The sequence below is a fragment of the Halichoerus grypus genome, chromosome 1 (assembly GCF_964656455.1).
Source record: "Halichoerus grypus chromosome 1, mHalGry1.hap1.1, whole genome shotgun sequence".
Classification (NCBI taxonomy): domain Eukaryota; kingdom Metazoa; phylum Chordata; class Mammalia; order Carnivora; family Phocidae; genus Halichoerus; species Halichoerus grypus.
This window is the reverse complement of record NC_135712.1, coordinates 84,903,061-84,915,966: the sequence shown is the minus strand read 5'-3', so window position 1 is coordinate 84,915,966 and position 12,906 is coordinate 84,903,061. Positions and strand designations below refer to the sequence as shown.

Here is a 12,906-nt window from a genome sequence, read left to right as displayed (position 1 = left end):
CAGATTAGAATGTTAGTAGAGGAGACTCCCTTCAGAGTCATATATATGGTTGTACGTATTGGTTGTGCAAGGATATCTGGATGAGGGGGAACAAGTCAGGTCTGAAATCTAACCCTCTAACTTCACTTGCTAAATTATGTGCCTGGATGTGGGATTGTGACCTCCAGGGAAAAGGAGAGTCCATGTATTTGGCCCCCCAGAGAAGATCTCCTTTTATAGTCTGATCAGAAATGGCAGATATCACTGGCATAGTTATTTCCTCTCTATTAGAGAAAGCTTTAACATGTGATACTTGAATCTTTTTACCCTGTACCTCATAGGAAGAATTACTCCTCCATCTCTCAGGCTCCCATATTTTGGGAGTAACTGTGGGAGACATAATAAGAAGATCTCCATATTCAGACAGGCTTACAAAATCGACACATCTCTTGGACAGCCATTGTGAGTGCAGCTACTTCCTTGGATCCTTGGAATAGTGTATGTGTGTGTGTGTGTGTGTGTGTATATGACTGGGGGAGGTCAGTTCTGGAGGTGTAAGCAACCCTTACACTAGGTGTAAACAAAGGATGGACTCCTAGGGCAGTTCTAACTATGATGTTCTGTCATCTCAGCATGTCTCATGGGTGTGTGTGTTAACACTATGATCAAAATCGCTGTTGACAACTAGCTGAGGTGGTGAAGAGGTGTCTAGAACCTTAGATGCATGGATTCTAATTCCAAATGACCTTGGCCACTTAGGGATATAGTTAGAAACCATTAGGAGAATCTATTATATTTTTAAATCTGTAGCTCCAGACTGTCCTCAGGCCTTAAAGAGTTTGAACACATTAAACTGCGTAGACTGCTTTGACAGCAGAGTGTTGGTTAATTACAGTAGCAATCTAATTATAAGGTTTATAAGGTTTCCCAGTAATTGATTCCCTTTCAAGTATGTGGAAACTTTACTTGATATGCATTTGCTTCTGAAACTCATGGGAATAGACCAGATTCTGGGGTAGTGTGTCTTAGAATCAAGAAGACCATTCCAATTGCATTTGGAATCCTTATTCAGGGCAAAGGGACTCTTCTCAGTATTTTGTTCATTAATTCTTTCATCCGTTCATTCACCAATTCATTCATTCATTCATTCATCCATTCATTCACTCATTCATTCATTCAGTAAATACTACATTAATAGTATGTACCTAGCATTAGTAGTCTCCAGGGATACAAAGACATATTGGATATAGTCACTGCCACAGATAGGCTTACTAGTTGGGGAGATTGACAGAAATAAGTAATTAAAGCTATATGTTAATTATTGGTATTAGTAATGCATTTAAGGTACTAACAAAACATTGAGGAGGACATCCCTAATTCTGTATGGGAGAACAGGGGAGAATGCTGGTGGGGGCACAGAGTAGCACTCACTGAGGAGATAAACTTTAAATGCAATATTAAAGAATGGGTAAGTATTCAGTGTACAGAAGGCAAGAATTTGGGATGGGGAAATGGAAAAAATGCAGAGCCATGAGAGAATAAGAAAATCAAGGATCTGCCATCACTGTAGACAACCAATTATAACAGGCACTGCTATGGCTAAACCTCTTCTTCCACACACAATGTATGTAAAACACTTTGCTAGTTCCATAAAAACAAAAGAGATAATCCTTACAAAGTCATCACAATGCATGAACACATTCTTGTCTCTATGTCACAGGTGAGGGAAGTAAGGTTTAGAGAGGGTACGTTATTAGAGTGAGATCACACAGATAATGTGTAGGGAAGCCAGGATCTGAAACTTGGGCTATCTGATCCTGGAGCGCAAGCTCTTAACCAGTATGTTTTTATAGCCTCTTCAAATGTGAGGATTATGAAGTGATGTATGATACATGCCATCAAAAGCCTTTCAGCATATTTTGTTTTCATTTTGAGGAGAGGCAATTAATTCTATCAAGACCTAGCCTTCAGTTTCCTCAATGTGAAATGACAAAGTTGTATGTGAACTCCAAAGACCTTTCTATCTCTAAGTTTCTATTTTAATTTAATCTTGCCTCAAGCTTAAGAACACTTTCTTATTGTCTTACGTATATCTTCCTAAAGACTTATATAATAGATGGCATATCAGTTATTAAAGACTAAAATGCACAGGGCATTTTGATTATAATCATCCTTTGGATGAATATGAAACAACAATGTGTCCAGCTTTTCACATTAAATTCTTGCATACAGAGGAAAAAAGTGTTCTTATCACTAAAGTACATGATATGTATTTTAATTCCCTGATTAATTACTAAATTCTTCACAGAGCTCTTTCCAATTTTTCAAAAAAGAATAGGAGTGAGCAGTAGATGGACTTCGATGAATGATGGAGGGGTCGTTCTGCTCTTCTTTGCTGCATGATTTAATAAACCAATATACTCCAGCTTTACTATATTCTCCTATAGGCCTGCATGTAATAGCAGGCAGTACCAAATACAGGCTTTAAAAAAATTATTTTCTTTTAACTATTTGCCCTGACGGCAGACTGGACTTCCGTCAAGTCTAGAGAGGTGTCTATTTTACTTTTAAGCAATATCTATAACACGTTACAGTGGGCATTAGCTTTTTTTTTTTTTTTTTTTAACTTTCCCAAATCTAAACTCTGAATTTGGAAAATTGCCCATTTGTGGAGAATTGGTGGTAAGCAGATATGCACTTTCCCAAACTATCTTGTAAATAGGGTATGGCTGTGTGATTCAGCTCCACCAACCAGCCACACCTGTCCCCACTTTGAATTGGGCTTTGGGGGCACGCAGAAGTAGGCATGGTAGAGAATTCATCCTGGCAGTGGGTGGGGGAACAGATGAAGCTCCAACATGGGCTTTCCATGGCAGCAGCAGCAGTGGTGAGCAGCTGAACCAGTGCTCAAGTCGGGGGTGTAAGGGGTGCAAGCTCTGATGTTTCTTTTCTGTGAAGATAGCAGTGGGGTCTGTACTAGCCTAGTCTGAGGTTTGACTGAGGCTGTGCCCTGCCTGCTGCCTAGTCTCTCCATCCCGAGCCAAGTTCTAGAAGTCTGTGAGTGCCCCAGTGTACTTAAAAAAAATTTTTTTTAGAAACTTTTTATTTTGAAAAAAATACCTAGCCTACAGAAAAATTGCATGTATAGAACAATGGACTCCCATAATTTACCAATTTCCCCAGATTTACCAATTTTTAACATTTTGTTGTTATTTTCCTCTCTCTCTTTCTGTCTCTGTTTCTGTCTTCCTTGTCTCACTCACTCTCTCTCTATATATATGTAATTATATTATACATAGTATTATTTTCATTATTCCAAATCACTTGAGAGGAGGTTACATACACTACGCCCCTTTACCCCTTCATACTGCAGGATGTATGTCCTATAAACAAGGCTAGTCTCCTACATAGCCATAGTTTAGTTATCAAATTCAGGAAACATAACACTAATATTAATCTAATTTCCAGTCTATATTCAAGTTTCAATTATGCCAAAAGTGTGCTCTATCACAATTTTCTTTCCCAGTCCAAGATCCAATCTGGGAACATGTATTGCATTTAGTTGTCATACCTGTTAAGTCTTCTTTTAATGTGTAAACATCTCAGTTTTTCCTTGTTTTTCATGACATTGACACTTTTAAAAACATAATCTGTTTACTTTATAGAATATCCCTCGTTTGGGGTTTGGCTGATATTTTTCTCATGATTAGATTTAAGTTGTGCAGTCTCAGCAGTAATACTACATGAGTGACGTTGTATCCTTCTCATGGCCTCATATCCAGAGATGGGCATGGAGATGATTACTGTATTGGCGATGTTGATTTTGATTACTTATTTAGGGTGTTGTCCAATTTCTCCATTGAAAAGTCATTTTTTTCTCTTATAATTTAGATGGTTGCTATACATATTTTTAAATATTTTATTTATTTATTTTGAGAGAGCACGTGAGTGAGGGGTGGGGAGGAGCATAGGGAGAAGGAGAGAGAGAATCCTAAGTAGGCTCCATGCTCAGTGCAGGGCTGATGTGGGGCTTGATCTCACCACCCTGAGATCATGACCTGAGCTGAAATCAAGAGAAATCAACTGACTGAGCCACCCAGACACCCTGAGATGGTGGATATTTTGACGTTATATAAATATCCTGTTTCTTCCCAAACTGCCCCCTTCCTCGGATTTAGCATCCATTTATCATTTTTGCTTGAATCAATTTTTACTATGATGAACTGCAAAATGGTGATTTTTCTATTTTCATCATTCCTCCTATGCCTATTAATTGTCCAAATATACTTTAATAAATCCCCTTTCTACTTAAGTAAGCCAGAGTTGGTCCCCATTGCTTACAGTTAAGAACCCTGGGGTTTGATTTACTTGTATATTTAGGCAGCTAGTTCCAAGAACCTATCAAACCAGCTCACTCAAATGGTTAATCTAGCCAGTCCAAGGAGAGACAGTGAGGAACATTCTTAGGAAAATAAATAATACAACTTTTCATGGTGCCTCATTCCATTTTTAAAACACACTTACAGACCAGACTTTCTTCCACTGCCAGCCAAATGACTATCAAACTGAATACATAAAATATCAAATCGTTGTACTAAAACTGAAAAGCAGGAAAATATCAACTTTTGTGACTAAATGCCAAACACCTAGATATTTGGGAATATCTAGCATATTATTATTATGTTTACTTTTCACTTAAATTTTTGTTTGTAATAAACATCAAAATAAAGAATAATAGTGTAATGGAAATAGCACACTGGGGTAAGGCAGCCTTCATTCCAGTGCTAGCTCTGCTAACTAACCTACATGGGACTTTTTTAGCAAATCTCTTACTTTTCTGAACCTTAATTTCCTCATCTGTGAAATGAGATGGTTGAATAGAACACTTCCAAGAGTCTGTCAAACTCAGGATTCTATGACCTCAAAACTGAACATTAGTGTAATTATTGGAGACATAAAGAATTATTAACCTAGAATATTCTAATGAGCACATTTGGATCCAAGATTATTCTGGTATAAAGATTAGCAACTGTGAGATAACTCCCAAGTTATTCAAAGAATAGAAACATCAAAACAATTTAGAGAACAACTTACAGTCTAGAGATGCTAAAGCAGTCTTAGGCTGTCTGAATAGATGTCTTTCCCAAGATATAAACAGTCTCACAGTGCTTGGCATTGGTGAGATCACATCTTGAGCAGTGTGTCTTGCTCAGAGGGCCATACTTTCATGGAGGCATTAAAACATCAAAAATGTCGTTATGAAAAATGATTGAGTGAACTGGGCTGTTTATCTTGGAGAAGAAAAGATTTAATGGGATGAGGACATGATAATTCTCTAAATACTTGAAGGTTTGTTTTATTCAGGTGGAACATAAAAGGTTTTTTGTGTTTTCTCCGGACAGAAAAACTACAACCAACTGGGTGGAGGCTGTGGTATGGAAATAAGGGAAGAAACTTTATTCAAACATAATTGTGATAGCTGCTCTTACCAGCCCCTCTGTCAGGGACATCATCATGTCTCTGTGATCTCAGAAAGCTACCCAAGAATCAAGCTTTTTGCTAGGGTCTCAGTGCAATAGATCAGGCCTTGTTCTTCATGTAGATGATTTCAGATCATTACTTCTCAAATGTTAATGTACACATAAATCACTGGGTATCTTGAGAAATTCAGTTTCTGATTCAGTAGGTCTGGGATGGGACCTGAGATTCTGCATTTCCAGCAAGCTCCCAGGTGTTTCATGTGCACATAATCACCTGCCCAATCAGATGTTACATCCCCACATGACCAAAGGATACCATTCAGTATAAGCATTCGTGTTACAATTAACACCCATGTGAAAGGAAGTAAAAAGATGTTTTGCAATTCTATCAGCTTTATCATCTCATGATGTTTAAATGTTTTCCTGTTTCTCATTTCCTTAAAGAGGTTCCATATTTTCTGACCTTTTACCATTTTTGATTGCTTGGCATGATGGTACTGGCATGGCTCTGTCTACTTCAAGGTAACCAGGAAACATTCTCCCAGGACGTTATGAATTTTGCTTATTTTAGATCATTACTTCAGTTGACTACAACCATTTTTGGTAGGACACACAGACACACACACACAAACAAACATACCATCTCATGGTGCTTTTTATTGGATTTTGTCCACAAGGCATGATGGTCTAGGAACAGAGGCCTGTGTGTGCACAGGGACTCTGTGCCCACCTTCAGCTCCCCCTTCACTCTAGGCTTTATCCATCTCCAAATAGGCATCTCACTCAGTGGGAACTGGCTAATGTATCCAGGGCCTTCTTCTTGTTATTGCCTTGATGAAATTTTTATCTCACCTTGATACCATACCAGCTTTAACCCTCAAGTCTATACAGAACAATCGTAGCCTCTTCCTATGTAGTAACCCTTCAAACATTTATATGGAGTCATCGTGGTCTCTTTGAGTCTTTACTTCCAAGCTAAACATCCTCAGTTCCTTCAATCATTACTCATATGAAATGGTTTGAATTCCTATACCATACCAGTTGCTTTAAAAACTATATAATTTTTAAGAGGGTGTGTAGGAGTGGGAATTTTGTGGCTCTTTAGGTAGATTTCTGGCATCATAACACCAATCATCTCTTGGAATCTTCATGACTTATAGGTCACCATATGGCATTCTATTTGGGAAAAAAAAAAAGTTTGCACTACACCAAGTCCCACTTGTAGGGTTTTTCTGGTTTTTTGTTTGTTTGTTTTTGTTTTTTGTTTTTCCAGAGGTATATATACATGAGCAGGAGTTTTGGGGAGTTCTTTATGTACCTTCAATGCAAACTCTTCCACCTGGTGCAGGTTCACCCTATTTCAGAGCTGCTGGAAGGGTTCTATGTGTTTTTCTTGCATGAAATGGTGGATAAGTAGCCTCTTCCTATCTAAATGAGTTCATTATTTTTCATCTGTGCAATTTCTAGCAGTGATGGTCTAAAACAAATACATAGGAATGATCAGTTTAGTAAAATCTCACATGAAGAATAATAATGGTCATTTATCTAATGGAGTTTTAATAGGAGAAGTAGTACATTGGTACTAATAAAGATCAGTCAAAAATGACATAATAAGACAACATTGGCAGTGTGTTGTATTATACTCTGAGATCTGAACAATCAGCAGTGATCTGGATATTTAACTAATAGGGTATTAACTATCTTTCTGTATATATTCTGTATGATATGCTAATATATAAGGTATAAAAATCTTTCTTAAAGGAATGAGGAAAGAAGTTTTCCATTTGGTTTCCCTAGTAAAGGGGATGGCATAGGTGAGGAGGGGTGGAAATGGGGAAGGTGGAGATGAAGGTCATTAACAGAAATGTAACCCCTAATTCATAGCACTCTGGTGGTCTTGGTCCCTGATACATGGGTTACATGCTGTATAGTAAATAAATTCTGAATTCTAAAAAGGTGATACATATTCGGAAACTTGGCAACCTCATTTCCTTTATCAGTGTATTTGAAGTTACATCATGTTTAGATGTCCCCAAACACTCAGATTGGACTTAAGTCTCTTAATAAGGAAACATTAGGCTGGGGCTGACCTTCACTTTTAGTGCAGGAAATGCATACTAGTTATTCTATAAGTGCATCAAGAAGTTAATTCTAGAATATAAAACCTTTAAACAGCTCTAGCTTATGCCTGTGTTGGCAACATGTGATCTCAGTGAAAAGTGTAAAAAAGCAGACTGCCAGATGTTTTGACTACATGAGACATCACATCTTAATGTTTCCTAGGTTGGCAGTAGTAATACCAGAGATTCAGGATTTTAAAATTAACAAGTTCTGTTCTAACCTTTTCTTAATCTTTACTTTAAAAATATCTTATACTCAAAACATTCACATGCTGGAATTTTTCTTTAAAAGACATGTGTTTAGGAAGAATGTTTATAAACCATAAACAAAATCTAGGAAGTAAATATATTATATAAGCTAATGGCCAGTATGACTGGGGAATGATATTTTCAGTTTAATCAAATACTCTGCAATATTATACCATGAGTATTATAATTTTTAAGTGTTAGGAGCTCAGTATTGCTCTCATATCAAGCATGATTTGCTTGTAAATATATCAGAAGGCACTTCAAAATCTTGCTGGAGCTTGTGTCATTCATAGGAAGACTTTGAGGAGAAGGGGCAGGTGCCATTTGAGATGGGGGGAGAGGGGAAGGCAGCAGCTACACCTGACCAAAACAACCAATCCCAGCCTCTCAGGAGCATTACCACATTCTCCTTAAAACATCTCCTCTACCAAACGAATCTTCAAAGAGTCTCCTCTGAAAAAGCAGATACCCCTGCAGGGTGTGTGTATGTGTGTATGTGGTGTACTGGTATTAATTATATCTTTGTTAGCAAAAGGTTGAAAAAAGGAAATGACACAGGATAGAAAATAGTGGCATCAAGGAGGAGAAAATGGATCTTTTAGAGAAGTGGAAATATACATGACAAATATTACTTATTTTGCAGTTTTGCTTTAGGGTCTCAATTATGACAAACTACTGTTACAGATGTTGAAACAACATTTTATAATCTTATCTTGGATTGGCTTCTTATACTTGTTGTTTCCAGTGAACCTAAATGAATCCCCAGTGGCCAGATCTAATGTATTAACATAATTCATGTTACTCAACTGTTCCCCTTCATGAAGATTTTTTTAAAAAGCTAAGTCAAGTCATAAATAAAGACAAACACAAAACACTTTTGGGGGAAGACAAATAAAATGGCTACTTTTAGAGCTGTTAATAATCTTATAATTTTTGTCACTTAAATTTTCTTTAGTTAATGTCTTGTGAAGCCAGAGGGTGTGGAATGTTTCCTCAGCCAGTTTAAATAAATCAAAAAAGTCTGGTTTTGAATGCCCATGATGAAGATCAGTTACAATTACACATAAATTTTTTGTTTGATTGTCTCCTGAAATAACTTTCTTTTATAACAAAAAACATTATCGAGGATGCTTCATTAAAAATAAAAAACAAATCTTAGTTCAAAATTGAAATTACATTGCTCTATATTTATACCATCCCAGAAAAAAAAAGTTCGGCTAAGGAAATATTCAGAGACACGTAATTATTTTGCTCTAATTGGCATTTAATTCACATGTACAAACAAGCATTGCAGTACAGAGCATATAGAGGTATTAAAGGGATTAAGACTGTAGGTTATCTGATGGGAATAAAGAGTTTGGTCTGAACTGAATCTAAAATATATTTAATCGCCATTGGCCCCCTTGGTCAAAAGGAAAAAAAAAAAGTAAATCTAAAACAGTCACTAAAGAAACAACATTTGCTTCAGTTGCTTGGGTGATAAATTCCCCTTGGAAATAAGTGGCAAGGCAACTGAAAAACAGCACAACTCTAGGGCCCTGCTCCTAAGAAATATACCTGTGGCATTTACTATGAAACCAAGAAATATATGTTCTATCTATCTGTAATGGATAACTTTTCAAATGAACTAGCAGAGTGTGTTTTTGAAAGTCTGTGGCTTCTACAATGAATTTAGGTTCTATGGTAAATTGGATGAATTAGCTAGATGTAAAAGACTTAATAGGCTTTATTTACAAAATCATTAGGTTGTAAAAACAAAGGCCCTACAGGAGTTTTAAATTTGACTATTTTTTAAGGCTTCTTGTGAACACCTCCCCCACTCCAGACTGCCTATTTACAAAACATTTTATTTTAGAATCTCTTGGATACAGAAAAGAGAAGAATTAGAAGGCATAGCAAATGACTGCAAATATTTTGTTTCATTTTCATTTTAAGGTATCAGCCAAGTAACACCAGTGTATCAAATGAACTCCAAAGTTGGCAGAAGTGTTAGTAAATCTGCTCATTCCTGATCCATTTTACCAAATATGTATTCAGATTTTTAATACATATTTTGGAATGTTTGGGCTATTTATCTTCTCCTTTGTGATTAAAGACAGGTACACACAGGAGGATGATGTGATCTCTCATAAGGAAGGATTCTTTATTTAACCTAAACATATCAACACAACAGAGATTTTATCTATAGGCTAAATTCTATTCTTTGGGAAAGAGCTTGGGCTTTTCAAATGTAAACAAATAACTATATTATAAATCAGGTTGTAATAGGCATTATTTCTGGGGCAGGGGAAGTCCCACTGAGATGATCACATCATTTAATAGCTACTAAACTATTAAAGCCTTAGAAGTTTTATATTTAACATTAATGGTCAATAGTAAATAGAAAAAAAAAGTATTGTGTTCTGAAATTTTGGCAAGCATATTGATTACAGTCTTTATTTAGTAACATTTTCAAGTTAAGCTTGGCAGCAAAGATTTGTGAGTTTTACTGCAAGCCATCATATTTGCTGTTACAGCAGTGCACAAGCAAAAAACATTAAGTTGGGAGCATATGCAGAATCTCACATTTTGTCTATTCTTTCAAAGTAAAATGAAACCCTCAGACATTGTTCTAGACAATTGATTCAAGTTTCAATAACATCCTCCCTTGAAATATTCAGAAAATTGGGTTAAATTGTTTTTGGGTGCCTGAATTTACCAGATTGTTGTTTTAATTCTTCATTCACAAAAACATGTTTAAACAACAACAAAAAATAATGTGAAAAGTTTTTGTAAATTGCCCAAGTAATCAATTATGAATTTTGTGTGAATGTGCAATTTTCTGAAGATTGACTCTATTCAGCAAAACCTTCCTATTTTACTCCTGTGAAGAAACTGTTTAGGGATCATAAATAGATAATATACAAAATTGTAAGTATCATTCTTAGGTGCAGATGGAAACATAAAACTCTAGTAATAATCTTAATTTTTTCATCAGTCATTGTTGGAATGTTTCTTTGTTGCTAAACTTTCCAACTAATGTAGCTTTAATAAGAAACATGCAGATCACATCTATTATATATATTTAGAAATATACTTCAGTGACTAATTATTACCCATCAACTGTGATAGAATTCCATTAACAATTTTCAAAACAGGATGATGTCAGTAATATGGGAAATGTTTTTGGAATTCTGATAGTACTGATTCAGAAATCTTACAAAACTTACGAAATTGATTAATACCATCTTATATAAAAGTAAATTACAGTCTAAAAGAATTTCCTAACAGTCTTAGAAACTATTCGGTAATATTAAGTCATGAATGCAATAACATATTTATCAATTTTCAATTGCTCCAATGACACAAAAGCAACATCATCAATATTCACACATGTTACACACTAGTGTGAAGACACCACATATGATGACTGTATTTGACCATCTTTGGAATGGAAAGGAAGCCCAAATATCAAACTTGATGACTACAGCATTTAGGAACAGGAAAAAAAAAAAAGCTCAATTCATACTTTAAGAAGCTGAGTTAATATTTTGGTTATTTCCCCAACGTGTACACCTGCCTTTATAAGGAAGAACCAATCATGTGAATGAGAACTGGAGTCAAGGTTAAAATAATTTTTCCCAAGAGAGTAGAGTGCATCTGAGAGAAGCAGAGGCTTAGCTCAGAGGAGCATTAATAACCAGAGGCAGCACCTCCCCTGAAAAACATTAGAGCCTCTTGGACGTATGTTTGAAATTCATCCCCCCCAAGTCATCCTATGACTGTAGGGATAGGTGACAATGTCCCACTATCTGAAGGGGGAAAATACAGCACAGACCATTTAAAAAATCATCACTTTAAAAAATAATACAAAAGTGGCAAAGTGTTCTAACTGTCAAGAAACCTTTGCAGATGATAAAAAAAAAAACCCTTTGTCTTTCCAATTATTGTTTGCCCTTCATCTGACATACATGCATCAATAGGATTACAACGGAAACACAGTCATCTCCAGGTTTCCTTTGGATTCCTTGATCTTGTTTAAAGAAACAGGCTCAGGGAATGCACAGAAAACAAACTTCCCCAATCGAAGTTCTGAGGTCTCTCCCCTCACCCCCGCCCCCGCTCCTTCTCCCACCTCAGAAACCTGTCTAGTTTTACCCATAGCACCGGACAGAAATGTCATGGTCATGTTGCACCACTTCACTTGTTGAATTGTGTGAAGGCAGCGCTTGACCACAATAACTTAGTGAACCACCTTGCTCTTAAATTAGCCCGCAAGATTTCTTTCCAGTTCGATGGTAATGTCTTACCTGCATGTGTCCCTGGTACATTCTGCTTGGGCTTCTTCAAGGCTCCCTGAGGCCGCCGGATGCTTTCCCCCGTGTTTACTTGCACACCAACAGAGGGGAGAAGGCGGCGTGCACACTGTGTTTTAGACGGTGCCCCTGAGCCCGGTGGAAGGCTCCAGGTAGCCCGGCCACGGTGGCCCCCTGGCCGCTCTGCGGGCTGCCGGGAACTGTTCTCCGCTCGGGGTGCTGAAAGCGGACACAGGAGAGAGCGCGGAGGAGACGAGGAACCCAGGCGGCCACGCTCACCCGCAGGCGCAGGTCCTGCTTCACCGGGCGTCTCTAAAACTCACTCCTTCTCCACCGAACTCTTTTCTCGCTTCCTGCCGGGCTGCCTCATGTCTCTCTCACTATCTTCGTCGCGAACCCCCTCCTCCTCCCAACCCTGACGCGAGCGCCCACACCAGCCGCTGCCGCAGCTGCCGAGCGGGGCGCGCGCCGCCCTCCCGGCCGCGTCCCTGACGAGAGGCCGCGGGGCCGGACACGCGCGCGCGTCCCCGGCGGGCCCGGGAGCAGCCCGAAGGCGGTGCGCGCACGCGGCGGCAAAGTGCTCGCGAGCGGTGGTCGCGCAAGGCGTTCAGGTGCGGCAGCGGCAACCACGGAGATTCCAGCAGAGTCGATGGTCAGATGCAAGAAAAGTGGGAGGAACATGCATTGTCTCTCCAAGGGCCACCAATACCGACTGAGCCTGTCATCCTACAAACATAATAGGCTGAGCGTGGGGGTTTCTGAAGAGTTTACTTCTGTTCTGAT

At 38.1% G+C, this 12,906-nt stretch overlaps 1 protein-coding gene across 5 annotated transcripts in view; it reads right to left on the bottom strand.

Moving 5' to 3' along the window:
• PEX5L (peroxisomal biogenesis factor 5 like) overlaps nucleotides 1-12,635 on the bottom strand; it is a 214,645-nt gene extending 202,010 nt beyond the window's left edge. For 2 of the 5 annotated variants that reach the window (XM_036115940.2, XM_036115941.2), the window contains exon 1: nucleotides 12,118-12,631. In XM_036115940.2, the coding sequence (XP_035971833.1) occupies nucleotides 12,118-12,138 (21 nt within the window). In that variant the 5' untranslated portion in view covers nucleotides 12,139-12,631. Of the gene's footprint in view, nucleotides 1-12,117 lie in introns of all 5 variants that reach the window. The other 3 variants (XM_036115946.2, XM_036115948.2, XM_036115945.2) reach the window with 3 other exon arrangements.
• Nucleotides 12,636-12,906: the final 271 nt, after the last annotated feature.